Here is a 15668-nt window from a genome sequence, read left to right as displayed (position 1 = left end):
TTCTTTTATAGATCATATCTTCATATGGTTTACATGGAGCATACTATGTGTATGTTACATCTGTTACAAAAGGCTGAAATTTCATTTATATTATTTCAAGCCAACTTTGAAACATCCCTGAGCGTTTGGCGAGATAAAAAGAAGAAAGAATATATGGAAAAGTGGTGGGTGGACCCATACTCCTCCCAACAACTCTCCATCTTCCTCTGGCCTTTTTGTGTGCTCTTCCCGTGGTCGGTGGCATAAATCATGTGTCTTCAATCCCTACCCAAAGTCTCGTGAGACATTATAACATCGCACCACGTCTAATTTTTTAATGGATTATATCTAATTGACCAAAAGTTCGATTTTTTTTTTTCAACAATGATTTTATTTTTTTTTTATTTTTTTTTGATAATTTGAGAAAGTGACATCCCAAAAAATATGATCGTTAAAATACTCATGGACTAGGTTTAACCCAAGGTAGTTAATGGATTATATGCTCCCACCGGAGCATATAAGTGCTTGGCATAATTAGCCCGGTTGAAAAAAGAATGAAAATAAATTGAGTGAGGATCAATATATGAAAACGCCTATCGGTAATCCGGACCAGCCATCCACGACAGTGGTCCGTATCAGAGATAACGATTCAGCTGAGAGAGTACGCCAACTAAAAGATTCAAGATAAATAAAAAGTAATAAAACAATAAAAAATAAAGGGGGATGATTGGCCGGTTCTGTAAGAACCGGCCAGATCCTACTAGGAACCACCCGTTCTTGATATATAGAGGAACCTTACCAGCTCCACTACCGATGTTTTGAAACCCCTGATCGGTGAGGTTCATCATTCCTCCCCACAAATCCTTGTCGGGTTGTTGGATTGATGATCCAATGTCCGGATCGGTCTAAATCGATGGCCCAAAAAATATTAAAAATATTATAAAAACTAAATAGGAGTTTATGGGGTGGGAATTTATAAATGGCTAAAGAAAACACATGATAAGCTTTAAGAAAATGTAAAAAAATATAAAGAGGGCTTTTGGGGGGACCGGGCCAAGACTCACACCATCGTAGTTCAGTCTTGATTGATTCTTATCCCCATTAACGGTTCAGCTAAAAATCGTGCTGGTTTTAAACATTTTTTTATACCTTGGTTAGGATCAACATTTCAAAACACAATTCAGAGAACCATCCCAAAAACTAATCTAACTAGTGGATTGGCGATCTGACTAAGAGAATCAAGGAAAAAAAAATTAAAAAATTAAAAATTAAAAATAAAATAAAATAATGGAGCCTAATTGACTAATTCTATTAGAAAACTAGCATGTTCCCAATATATTATAAAAACTGGACAAGCCCTATTGATTTCAATATGGATCGATTTCTAACCAGGATTGCCACTTTTCCCAATACACACCGAGAACTTTCCCATTATATAGTGAGAACTATAAAAGCCCCACCGATTTCAATCTGGATCGGGCAACACCACTTTTAAAACCTTGCTTGGGATAGATGAGAGAAAGCGGGTGGGTGCGGTGCTAGAGAGAGAGAGTTGGACCGACATTGATTTCAAAACCCAAAACGGTTGACTGCCGCGTCCCTGGAGAAATGATAAACAAATTAAAGACAGCAAAAACCCAAAGAAGGATCTGAGGCTCCAACTTCAAAGTTTCCATTCCATGAGGACATGATGAAACACACGCACGCACGCACGCAATCTCCCTATCTCTATCTTTATCTTACAAACAAAGGGGTTTGAGAGAGAGAAGAAAGTCTTGTTGACAAGGAAGAAAGTAATAATACAGCGATGATTGGGAAGCAGTCTCTCTCTCTAACTTTTTCTGTGTATTTAGGAGGAGGGGGAGGACCAGAACTGTGCATTCTTGACTCTGGCAACGCTCTGAAGCACACATTGCGGGGATAGGTCTCCAATCACCGTCACCTTCTTGTTTGCAAAATCAATACTGAACGAACTCACACCTGCAAAATAAATATTTGATTAATAACCCTCCTTTTCCTATTCACAAAAACGAGAGAGGAAAAATAACCCATTTGCCATTATTCATATGATATAATATTTGTTCTAGCCTCTCTCAAAATTGAGAGATCACCATTTCTCATCTTTCACAAGCTGTCTCTCTCATTTCCTCCCAAAAAAACTAATATAAAGAACCTCAGTTTCAACATACAAAACCTTTGTGGATATGTAAACAGGAAGCCATTACGCCATCTCTATGGGGAAAAATGAAGAGTCTTTTTGCTTATAGGCTTAACGCTTTCCAATTTTTTCGGACGGCGGGATTAAAAGACGGCAACGGATACAGTAGGTTCGTTGTGGTAGGTTTTACCCAAAAAAACACGGGTAACTGCCGTAGCTCCCATGTATCCATAGCTATTTTTAAGGTAAAACCGCCGCGAACATAGCATGTCCACATTGGGACAAACTACTATTCAATTTCGTGTAGAAGCATTTTTTAGAGTTTTTCATATATATATATAAATGTTGGTGTAGGCCCATTAGCCTACCGCTATATATGAGCTCAAAGGCTCAGATTCAATTTGAGCCAATTTAACGGCCTGTTACGAATGACTGAGAGAGGTGGTGCGAATTTGTTAAGTTCTATTGTTACCTTCCATTCTTGAGATGTGTTTCCTCACTTTCCCTTCACAGCCTTTGCAGTGTAGAGACACCCTCAAAACTACAACCTGCCACGAGGATAATGCACCATCTCACATATTTTCTCTCTCTCCCTCTCTCGCTCTCTCTCTCTCTAAAAAAAACTTAAGCGTTTTCAACTAATAGCAACTAACAAAACGAAAGCCACAAGGCAGACCTGGTCCGGCTGTGAATCAGATGATGACCTTGGAGCTTCATATTTTTTAATTTGAGTACTGGGCCTTTGCTGTTGCTGTCCTTGAAAAGGAACCAAGGCTCGAACCGGTTCAAAATCCGGAATTAGATCAAGGATGCTGCTTGAATCATTAAGAAGATACCTCGACGAACCAGGTGGGCTCCTTAGGACTTCTCTCGACTTCCTCGGAGGCTGCAGGGGTGGTGTTTTCTCCCGAATTTCTCTAGCGGTGGCACTAGAAGAAGGAGATGACGAGTGTTGCTTTGCCTTGGTTCTGTGATGGTGAAATCCTCTTGAACTGCTCGATGAATTCGGTGGCTCCAACGCTTTGTTTCTTCGTGGTGCGTCTTTCAAGAGAGAGGCCTGTTGGTTATGGCGGACTAGGGTTCTGTGATCCAGGCTTGTGCATATTGCAGTGGAAGCAGGAGAAGCGCAGAAGATATGGATGCCCTTCATTTTCATCATTTTGATTTTCTATTCTTTTCCTCTAAAAAAGATGACACCCAACAAAGTCATCAACACTCCTCAGTCCATTACTAGTTTTAGAGATAGAGAGAGAGAGGAGGCCAAGGTCCTAGTGAGAAGTTGCATGATACGATGAGGAAGAAGGTGGATAGAATGGAAGCTCCTAGGCTGAATCGGTGGTCTCCTTTTAAGAAGCTGGTAGAAGAGAGAGAGAGGGGCATGGAAATAGGGGTAAGGAGGGGTAGAGAGAGATAAAGGTGAATGGCCCACAAGAATAGAAGAACCAAAGAATAAAGACATATCATCTTTTGGACTAAGTAAAATCACCAAAATACCCTCAATTTTTGCATAATGTCGTTTGGGAAGTATAGGTTAGAAGTGGAACGGGTCGAGTACAGGTTGGGCTCCGCTGGACCCGAAGACAAAATTTGGATCCATATCTAGATCTGTCGGGTCCCGGTCTAGTCGAATCTATTGCCACCTATTATTATGAGTTTTTTTCTTTTTTATCTTGTTCTGATCGTATGTCCTATGATTATGAGCTTCTGTTTCCTTTATTTGCCAATAATACATAAAAGTTGTCAATATCGTGACAATATACACCTAATTTGCACTTGTAGACACATTACTATCTGTTATACCCTATGACTATGGGTACTAATCAGGCTTGGCTGGATTTATACTCAGACCCAAATAGTATCTAGGTCTAAAATTTAGACCCATATCTGGATATTCGGATTCAAGATCAGATCTATTTGCCGGATCTCGAGTCTAATCGGATCCATTGCCACCGCTAATTTTACACGTAATTAAACTTACTCGGAGCTTGGGTGACCCTATTGCCCTTTTTTTTTCCTTTTTATTTTTTAAATGGCCGTTCAAGCTGCGGTTTCAAGGGGCGGAAAATTGCATCTTTTGCCTCTTGTTTTGTCGCGACTGAAATTAAATACTCAGGTTTCTCTCTTTGTTTGGGCGGTTGGTCTTCTGTAAATATTTAAAGAAACAATCTACAGTAACGATTTGAAGTTTGTTCTTCTTTGTTTTTTTTAATCTTTATTAAGGGGTGAGATTTTGATGGGCTCCACCCCTCCAAAATCAATATGGATTTCGGTAGATAATCTTGACCACCGCCATCTTTGGAAAAACAAATACGTTTTTAATTATAAAAGTATGAAAGACCATTTATCTTTGATGAGTTCACCATCACTCTTGTTGGTCAAATTTCAAATCAACTAGTTATATCATATTGTTGTCTAGATTCAAAGATCAAAAAAGAATTTTTTTAATTTTGTGATGAACCTATGCCATCCAATTTGACATGTAATGACATGTAATAAAGATAAATAATTTTTTAAGATACAATCCATTCTAAATTTATTTATTTATTTATTTATTTATCTATTTATTTATTTATTTATTTATTTATTTATTATTTATTATTTATTATTTTTAACCGTTTTTGTTTTACCTCTACACATATGATTTGATATTGACATTTTTTTGGAGCTGCAAAAATATGGATTTGCTGGACTCGTGAATATGAAACTCATGGTAGACTTTTTTATGCAGCAAGATCTTTTACCTCTGGAACATAGAACAACAATCACGTGATTGGGAGATTTTATTGATTTCATTTAATGTCTAAGAAATTTTTTTTCAAACTTCCCCCAACCCGAAGATTTTTATTAAAGTTTGTGATATATCCTAAGTGGTTAAGATTGATAGTGACTTCTTTATATCAAAAATAAATAATCTCATAGCATACGATCCCATATCTCAAGTGTACCAACAAAGGGTAAAACCGTTGCCTTCCATCTATCATTTACGTGAGTATCCGGTGGAATAATGTACATCCCTTACCCCATCAAACCAATAAAAAAATAAAAAAATCTTTAATCCTTGGTATGGTTTTATTTTGAAAAATTTGTCATCAAAATATCATCACGTGGATGCCTGGCTCAGCTGATCATTTTTCAAATGCAACATCTATCCCCCATTATTTTCTCCAATGTTTCGATATTATGATTAACAACAATTTAGACAACTTAATGACATATCCTTAATCTTACCTCAGTTTATCTTGTGGTTAAGTGTATTTCTCTCATGTTTGTAAAATCGAATCGGAACGGTTAACCGGACATGGGCTTGGAAGCGGTTTAACCGGTCTTACCGGTAAACCGGCTGATTCAACCGCTCTAACCGGGCAAGTCCTAGGCGGTCAAAAAAATGTTGAAAAAATATCAAAAAAATACAAAAAAATCTACTAAAATATGAAAATCATATAAAAAATGATTAAAACAAAACACATTCAAATGAAATTAAAAATTAATGAAAAAAATAGATTTTAACCCATTTTATATTTTCCAATATCTATTTTTAAACTTTTCTAAAAAATATAGGAAAATCTAAAAGTGAGTATTAATGACCAAAACGATTTTTAATCTTTACCATAATGTAAAGAATATTTAAAAATGCATTACAACTAAAATTCTTTATTTTTGAGAATTTATATACATTTATTTGAAAGTTGTTTTTTTTTAAAATACTGGTTGATCACCCTAACCGGCGGAAACTGGAACCGGCCACTTCCAATCTAACCGAACAGTTAGCAGTTAGATCGGACGATGCAGGGGCCTTGGAATCTTTCGGGGATAGAAAAAAATGAAAATCACATGAACATCATTAATGGCGAATATTGAGATCAGCATTTTCTAGTGTAGTAATTAATACTATACTAGTTGAGAAATTTTATGCTCCTGTTAGAGCAAAATGTGCGTTTGCTCCTTTGGTCAAACTCTAGCCACGAGTATTTTAAGGGCAAAGTATAAATTTTCTCCTTTGGCAAGACCCTAGCTTGGAGTGTTTTCAGGACCCCCAAACTTGAAAATGTGATCTACTTAACCTAACAACCAATCTAGAAGAAAGAAAAAATAATAAAAATCAATATTCACTTAGAGCTGCATGCAAAGCCCTAGGATTGCTCATATATGGTCAATTTTTTTGAGATCAAATCTTGGTGTCTAAGTACTCAAATTGGTTTCTTTTTAATACGAATTTGATGATTCTAAAGTGGATCTAAAAATTTAAGATAAAAGAGTCTTCTTAAGTAGGTCATTTGAGGAGATAGACATAAAATTTACTCAAGGGCAATAGCATGAGCACCCTTATATAAAGGGACATGAAACTATACTTCCTATTGCTAAGGCTATTCGAGTACTCATATCCAACATCCATTGCACATATTTTCATGAGTGGTGGACTTCAAAAATAGATCCTACTGAAAAAACAAGCGGTTATAAAGGGTGGGAAACCAACATCCATTGTTTTGGATAGCCCAAAACAATAAAAAATATATTTGTTCAACATATGTCCCTGTAAATACTCAATGTATGATGGTTTATGGTGGCGTGTTATCAAGATAAGCACATTAGACATTGATTGTATTTAATGAGACTATTTACCTTTAATACAAGGAAATCACAATTACCTATAATTGCTGGATATGAAATCTGACAGCTTGGATGTGTCACAAAGTTTGAAATTTTTTTTTTGAGCTTGGTCAATAGAACAAATACAACTGCCCAATTTAAAATATAATGATTAAAATTCATTGTGACCTCCTTATACCAAAAAGTAAAGGATCCTATTGTATATTTTACCTTGTTGGATTTGGTGGTAATCAAATTATCATACCTATATTTTCTTCTAAAAATAATGTATACGGAGCTAAGGTTTATATGAAGAAAAAGATGAATGGTGAAGTTAGATGGGTACATAGTTTGAGATAAAGAAATTCGAAGACAAAGAGTTTGTGAAAATTCCACAATCAAGGCAAGTGAGAAGAAATTACTTCAATGATGGTAGGCAGAGCAATTATAATGATTTTTCTATCAACGTGGAGATTGTTGGATTTTGTAATAGCCAAATCACAATACATATATGTTTTCCTAAAGATTAATGGTACTATAGTAAAAAAAAAAAGATTTTTTGGAAAGAAAGAAAGTGATCTCTATATAAAAGAGTCGATAAAGACATAATATTCATCCTTTTAAGGCCCACCCCTTTGAGGTTATAGGAAAGGATATCCAAGATGGAGATGTGTCTCCAAGAGAGACAAAGACAACCTCTATAAGGGAGGTGGTATTCTCATGGGTATTTGGTTGGTAAGGTTTCCAATTTTAGAGAGAGAAAATCTCTTGATTGCTCTCAAGGTGCTCCTTCTTATGGCAGTATTGCAGTAGGAATGAAGATATTAATCGAGATATTATGGCTAGTTCGGGAGAGCAGATTTAGAAGGTTAGATCACTAAAGATTTGATTTACCAATGTTTAGAGAGATGTATATCTTTTGTAACCCAAAGGTGTAATCTTTATTGTGATAGTGGATTTCTAATCGTCAAGGCCGTAGATGTAGCCCTACAAGGTGAAATGCGTAAATCGTGCATCATTGTGGTGTGCTTTTAGTGTTTACTTTATTTCTTGCACTCTATTTATAGTTGTATTCATCTTATTTCACACTTAACCAATTATGTAAACAATCTTGGGAGGGATCCCGATTTTTGAGATTCCTAGTTCCACAAGTGAGGGGTTCCCTATTATCTTACATTCATTGAGAAATGATTGAGTTTGTCAAATTAAATTTTTTTTAAGAATGGCAAAATGGATTGTGTTTCAAAATTTGGATGAGTACGCGTGCCTAATTCATTTTCTCTATTTTAATTCTTCAAAATTATAGGATGTATGCCGTTTTTGGAGCTTTACATTTGGGAATAAATTAATTTGCATGACCTGAGATGTATTTAAAGTCCTTGATCTCTCGAAAGCCACAATAGATGCATGAGTTAGTTGTCTCTCCTCATCGGATAAGTCCCACTGGGCATATATCCTACATGAAATGGATAAAGCAAAATAAACCCTAATTAAACTTGATTGCTTATTGATGCTAAACGGATGGATAATAGTAGTGGCCCGTAGTGGTGACATAAAGCAATATTTTTTACGAATAATTTAAGTCCTTGGGGATCGCTGCCTGCAAGACCAGATCGAATCTGATGCCCCCCCCCTTGCTTTACCGGCCTCACCCATTAATATCCATTCCCAATCTCCCTCTGCAAACCTGCGACTCTCTCTCTCTTTCTCTCTGGGGGGCAGTGGAAGGGGTAGTCTTTGCTTTATTTTTTGGTTGGTAGTCTAATGTTTGGAAACTCAGTTTGATGACCTAATGACTGGCCATCTAGGAAACCGGTCTAAATCAGTGAATCATCGATCCAAATTGCAGATCCGGCTGAGAGAATTGGCTAATAAATCAAAAAATTTAACAAAAATAAAAATTATCAAGATTTATATATAGAAAGAACTAGATTGCGACCATCAAAAAAATCGATATGGATTGTGTGATGCCGAACCGAATGGTCTTTTTTTAAATCCCAAATGTTGTTGTTACGTTGATCGTGGATGTTACTTGTGACTCTAGGATGAATCTCCACATTTCTTTGGTTAATCCAAGGTCTAGTAAAAATCTATAACATAATGAAATGGGAGGGTCCATTTCCATTGTGGGACAGCAATACATGATGGTATAAAGGAAGGGTGCGGTTTTCCATAAGGATGCAATCTTAAACAATCTAATTAAGGCGCATCTTAAAATTTTATCATGTAATTTTGTTATAAAAAATTGTTAGTATTATTTTAAAATCTATTTTTATATTTAATTAGAAATTTTAAAATTCTAAAAATGATTAAAATCAAGTAGATTTATAAATATATGAAAATCTTAAAAATGGACGGTCTAGATAATGTGCTGCAAGATGCACTATTTTCAGGACTCAAAAACTTGTTTTTTTTCATATTCATACATCTCAATATCGAGATGATCAATTATAGGGTTTATTCAACATTAAAACAATATTTCCGATAGATTTTTTAGGTGTATATGTGATTCTACATTTTAAGGTTGCAACCTTACATAAACTTTTTCCATAAAAAGAAACATTAGTTTTCTACTGTAAAAAGGCCAAAACAAGAAATCCAAAATAAGGGGAAGCAAATTGCAAAAACCGATAATAGCTGGGAAATATTATAAAGATCAATTATTTAATTTTGATAAAAAACTATTATAAGGGAAACAACAGAGAATTTCAAAAATAATGGGAATTTAACTGCTTTTTAAATTGGAAATTTGTTTCATGCGAGCTGGATCGCATTTCTATATATGCGGTTCAGTGTAAAGCATCTATCTTAAAGATAGATGCAAGTAAGTGTTCCATCTAAAAACAATAGAAACTACCGATCCAAATGTTTTTTTACTAGAATTATTATTTTAAGTTTTTAAATTTTTATTTATTTTTTCATATTCATGATCTCCATATTAGAGATTACATGTTCTTAAAAATTAAGCCTTAAAATTCATTTCAAAAATAGATTTATTAAGAGGCCTACATTTCTACATATATGGGCTTGGCCACACAGAAACTAGGTCCTTTTTAATTTATTTTTTAATTAATTTAACTTAAAATCCAAAGACTGCTGTCATTACATAATCGCTATTATATAGTGAATAACGGCACCATTCCTTGTACTGACCGTCTTTTAACCCCCCACTTTTAACCTTTACATATAACGGATGTTTCCTTCAAAATGGAAGATATAACAGCTATAACAGCTGTTTTCAAAAGTTGCAGTGAGCCTATTGTAGCCCGCTCTCATGAATTGTCATGTACAATCCGTATCAGAAAAATACGCCACTCACCAAATCATAGCCCTTTTTTCTTTTATTCTTTTTTTTTTTAATATATTAACTGTAGAAATGGAGGATAGGACGTTATGTTGAGACATCCATCCCCATAATCATTGATGCCCCAACCCCATTGAATCATATCATAGACATGAACTTGGATTGGATAAAGAATACCTGAGGTCCATCCAGGAAAATCGACTATCGATGTTGAAGAATCGAGTTTGGGCTTAAATGGTTTGCAAATCAAGTTTGTTTCTTTATCAGGGGTGGCAATGGGTTGAGTGGTTCAGCCCAACCTTAAAAAACTAAGGCCTAGGCCACAACATGTGGTGAGGGCAAGCCAGGCTCAAGCCACTAGGGCCAGCCCTGATATGGTTAGAGCCATGGCCTGTCCTATTCAAGCCTGGCCTGTTGCGAGTCCTACTACCATTGAATTACTAAAAAAGAAGAAGAAGAAGAAGAAGAAGAAGAAGACTGTAAATGCCTCCTTGTACTATACACTGCACGTGCACTATTGGTATGTGGTATTTTGAATTTTCCGTTTTTTATACACTCGGAGAAAGTGAAAGTCCCTTGTGAAATTTTTTAATGTTGGTGGGCTTAGGCCGGAGTAAAAGTGGGTGTTGGAAGCGTGAACAAACACGGCTACTCCTGCTTTGGTTCCATTCGAGGGGCGGTGGTGGCTTATGCTTTACCATCCTTTCTCATCATAAACATTTTCAAGAGATTCTGTACTCCAGCGGGAGCATTCTCTTATATAGTTCAATGAAGGCTCTCTCTCATGTCACGCTTCTCTAGGATGCCATCATCTAGATTGAGATATCTTAAATCTGTCGATTTGGATCGAACACCGACCTTAATCAGCATTGATGGCAAAATTTTCTTCCTGTAGTTGAGAATGGGCCAAAATGATTCATTTTTCTGTTTTTGTTTTTGGTAATAAAAACTATAAATAAACTATTAAAAATATAACAAAGATCATTTTAGACCGTTTAAAAAGCGGATCAACGAACCGGATCGGACACCTTAAAACTGATCCGGATCGGCGAATCGGCGATCCGGATAGAGAATCGGGTGAATCGGTCAGATTAAAGCTTCAAAAAAATCCGAAAAAATTATTAAAATTCATTATAAATATTGTTTTTTAGGAATTGAATAAAAAATGAGGGTGCTCCATTAAAAATTTTCATTTCTTTACATGAATATGCGAATATTGATATGTTCTTTCCCCGTATGAACTACTATTTACCATTTAATTTACGTCACACAAAAGGATAAACATAGAATTATCATGGAATAAGTATATCAACATACATGGACGACAATAAAGCATACAATTAGTAACATATGATCTAAAAATAAAATGACAGGCGACGGTGTTCTTCTTCTTGGTCACGCTGGTGCCATTGATTGAATTCGTTTGACAATTCATTGATTCGATCTAAAAACGAATCATCGATATTAACAGGTATCTGACTATATCTAAATCCCTGAGTGTTAGTGTTCTGTTATGTTCCCAATCTAAAATCCCCGAAGCTTGTCCATCCTTCATGCTCACCTACACTGTCGTGCTCATCCCTACCCTGTTGCTATTGGGACTCGATATGTGAATAATATTGGTTTAATACCTCATGATAATCAAAACCTTGTCACAATTTTCACATCTTTTCAGAAAATCATCATTTTTCAAAAAATTCGATCATGGATTACAAAAAAAAGTTCGATCATGGATTACAAAAAAAAAACCACAAATTTTCAAAAAATTCGATCACGGATTACAAAAAATTCGATCATGGATTACAAAAACTTCGATCATGGATTATGGATTACAAAATATTCGATTATGGATTACAAAAAATTTGATCATGGATTACAAAAATTTCGATAATGGATTACAAAATATTCGATCATGGATTATGGATTACAAAAAATTCAATTGTGAATTACAAAAAATTAAATCATGGATTACAAAAAATTCGATCATGGATTACAAAAAATTCGATCATAGATTACAAAAAACTCGATCATGGATTACAAAAAAAATTTGATCATGGATTACAAAAAAAATTCAATCATGGATTACACAAAAAAAAAAAAAAAAAAAAAAAAAAAAAAATTCTGTTCTTCACATAGCCACCTTACATCAGCCATTTTAACTAAAAAATCCACCTCCAAGCGAATAAATTACATCCAATTGAGTATAGTTTTTGATAAAATACAATATAAGGAATCAAAACCCTAAATTATGAAAATTATGAACATATTATCATCAATAAATCAAATCAAATCGATTAAATTCAGCAACAAAAAAAAAAACGCAGTTCTTTACAAACAACAGTCATTAAATTTAAAAAATGAAGCTCAAATTGAATAAATCAAATCAACTTGAATACATCTGATTATAAACAAGACTATAACGATTAAAAACCTTAGAAGTCTAACACATTATTTGTAATATATCGTAATCAAAAAATCGAAAGGCGGAAAAAAAAAAAAAAAAACAGCAGAAATTTTTTTTCATATACATCACTGTGTTCATCTAAAAAATCAAGCTATAATTAAGCAAATTAAATAAAATTGAATATGTTAAATGATAAAAGACACAATAAAAATTAAAAACCCTACAAATGTAACTCATTAGTTTCAAAATATGCAATGAAATTGATCATATGGCGGAAAAAAAAAAAAAAAAACCCGAAGTTCTTACCTGGTTTCGTGAACCCGAGCCTTCAATCTCCAAATTACTTTGTTTTTCTCAACGATTATCACAAATTCGTAACAGAATTTTTTGATGAACAACTTTACGATCAAAATGCCTACAAATTTTCACAGATTCATGCCCTATTTGGCATGAAACACAAGGAAAGGCGGAAACCCTAAAAACGCAACTTTCATGATCCAAAAACATGAAATTTCTCCTCCATTTAATCCATGAAAAGGCTGAAAAAAGATGCATATTCGATCACATGGCAAAAAAACAAGAAAAATAATAAAAAAAATGACAAATTTTGAAAAATCCCGTGAAAAATACTGTGCAGCCCGTGTTCTTCACGGGACTCGCCGATTCCGTACAGTGAATTGGCGAGTCACTATACAGAATCGCCCGGTTCTCTCTGGAACCGGGCGATTCCGTGTAATTTGCCCGAATTGGCACGTCCAGTGCCGATTCTCGAGTCAAACCGGACGAGTCCGGTTCGAAGTCAGTGTTTTTTAAATCACTCCTTCAGACAATCCTTTCTTTTAATTTTAAATTTTTTATGAATTACTGATTTAGTCGATTCAAATCCTTCGTTCGAGTTTGACGGATAACCGTAGGCCCACCCAACTGGCCGTAATGTTTTTCTTAATCCATTTAACTCACCGCCGGGTTCCACTCAATGCATGTGCGGGTTGAGCGTTCACTAAAAAGCGTTCACTAGAGAGAAGAAAAAGGGGGTCCATTGTGTCACGGCCATCCTTACTTTCACAATGACCACGTGTCATCGTACAAACCGCTTCTTTTCACAAGAATCTCAATAGAACAACTTTTCAGACCCACTCTACATGGCTAAGAAACGTCACCTTAATCGCACACCACACCTTCCTCAATTCAACTTTCTTCAATCATTTACAAGGTCAAGGAGACCATGCATCTCTCTCTCGGTTTCCTTGCATTGCCTTTAAGTCCTCTTATACAATTGCCCTTGTTGGGCTGGCAACGGGCCGGATCAGACCGGGTTAGCCCTAGCCAAGGCCAGGCTAGGCCTGGCACTCACCAAGACCGGCTCAATGAGGTATTGGCCCAAGATAGGGCCGGGCAGGCTGTGCCAATAAAATTTTTTTAAAAAAAAAATGAAATAACGGCTGAGCTAAGTAAGACCAAATCGGCCTTGCCCTAGGCTCGGCCGTTGGACCACATTTTATAGCCTAAGCCCTAATTTTTCAGGGCGGGACCATACGGCCCGTTGCCATCCTCACCCCTTAGAGTATGTTTTCAGGGAGCACATCCTGGGCTACTCATATTAGACAACAGGAGAAAGCCTCCACATTTTCTGGTTATCAAATTATTAATATGTTTGTGGAGATAATTTGTTGATATGTGCAAAGGGGCGGAATAAAATAAAGCGTATAGAAAGTGCTAGCACCTGTAAACTCTCGTGGGTGAAGTTATTATGCATGGTGGAAAAGTGATGTTAATCAATGTATAGTTGAACAACATACATTTTATTAACCTTCTCTTACCAAACCATGATGCTTTTTTTCATTGCCTACTTTAGCTATGGTATTAAATGCAAAAGCATCTTATTTCTGTATACTTCATATTAAGGATGTGAGTTTCACGATTTAACTACGGAAAAAGTTTATATAGAGCGGAGGCTCTGAACAATCAAATTAGAGCTCACCTCAAAAATTTCACTAGAAGTGGCTGTTTTGATGCTCAAATACCCTCAAACCGATCATCTTGACATCAAGATGCATACACATGAGAAAAAAATGGATTTCAAGTTTTCGAAATAATGCATCTTATAATGCATTTTTGGACAATCAATTTTCAAGATTCTCAAGTTTTTATAGATTTGTTTGATTTACACTATTTTTTAAGCTTTAAATTTTATAATTAAAAGTGAAAATATATTTTAGGGCTATTACAAAGATTTCCAATATTAAAATCACATTTATCGATACTATTTGAAGGCATACTTTACTTTAGAGCCCCAACTCTATACAAACCGCATCTTCATGAAATTGCACTCTTTGCATGTTATGCGCAGGTAAGGAAAACCAATGGACCGCTTTATTATCAAAACCAGAATTGGCAAATCGGACTAATTATTCATAAATCCTAAAAAATAAAAAATGTAAAATCCTAAAAAGCAAAAGGTAAAATTACGTAAAAAAATCCGCTTTATTGTCAAAACCTGGGTTTTGAAACCAGAATTGGCAAATCGGACTAATTATTCATAAATCCTAAAAAATAAAAAAGTAAAAACCTAAAAAGCAAAAGGGAAAATTACATAAAAATCCTTTTTATTTTATGTTAGTATGAAAATATCTAATAGTTTCCGTTATTATAAATATATCTGTTTTTTCAACTTCATACTATTTTTGTAAAACAAGACAAAACTGCTTATTTTTTGTTTTTTCAAAAACCAAACTTTAAAAAATTTTAGTTTTTGAATAGCGCAAATTTTTAGGAGATCCATTCACTAAGAAAATAAAGTGTAGAGAGAGAAACTGTGAAAAAAGATGAGAGAGTACGGTAGATAAAGAAAAAATGGCAGAAAAAAACCCAAATTTTTGGGAGATCCATTCACAGAGAAAATAATGTTTAAAGAGAAAAACTGTGAAGTAATATAAGAGAGAACGGCAGATGAAGAAAAAATGGCAAAGAGATAAAGAGACCAACCGATAGAGAGACCCACGGTTAATTAGGAAGGAAGACTAACCCCACTTCAACCGAGAGAAAGAGAGATCGATTCCTGTTCATCAAACTAGGTGGATCAAACTATGGCATGTGGTTCACTTACCCAAAAAAACAAAATGTACTGGGGTTTGATTTTCTTAGTGATTTTATGAAGGAGATGGTGATGGTTTGGCCACCATAGCTGAAACCTCTTTTAGGAACGAGCTTCTTTCGCCAATGCAGGTCACATGGCG

General features: G+C 35.1%; 1 protein-coding gene across 1 annotated transcript; it reads right to left on the bottom strand.

Annotated features, from left to right (window-relative positions):
• Positions 1–1629: 1629 nt before the first annotated feature.
• LOC18440428 (protein SODIUM POTASSIUM ROOT DEFECTIVE 2) lies at positions 1630–3509 on the bottom strand. The gene is made up of 3 exons (XM_006850572.4): positions 2814–3509; positions 2610–2685; positions 1630–1959 (listed from the first exon to the last, which is right to left on the bottom strand). Exons 1-3 carry the CDS (start codon positions 3294–3296, stop codon positions 1829–1831), a joined length of 690 nt encoding a protein of 229 aa, XP_006850635.2. The 5' UTR covers positions 3297–3509; the 3' UTR covers positions 1630–1828.
• Between the last annotated feature and the right edge of the window lie 12159 nt (positions 3510–15668).

The sequence above is a fragment of the Amborella trichopoda genome, chromosome 8, assembly GCF_054954075.1.
Source record: "Amborella trichopoda isolate Santa Cruz 75 chromosome 8, AtrichopodaSantaCruz75HAP2 v2.0, whole genome shotgun sequence".
Classification (NCBI taxonomy): Eukaryota; Viridiplantae; Streptophyta; class Magnoliopsida; order Amborellales; family Amborellaceae; genus Amborella; species Amborella trichopoda.
Note: the sequence above shows the minus strand (reverse complement) of the source record. Positions and strands in the feature narration are given on the sequence as shown.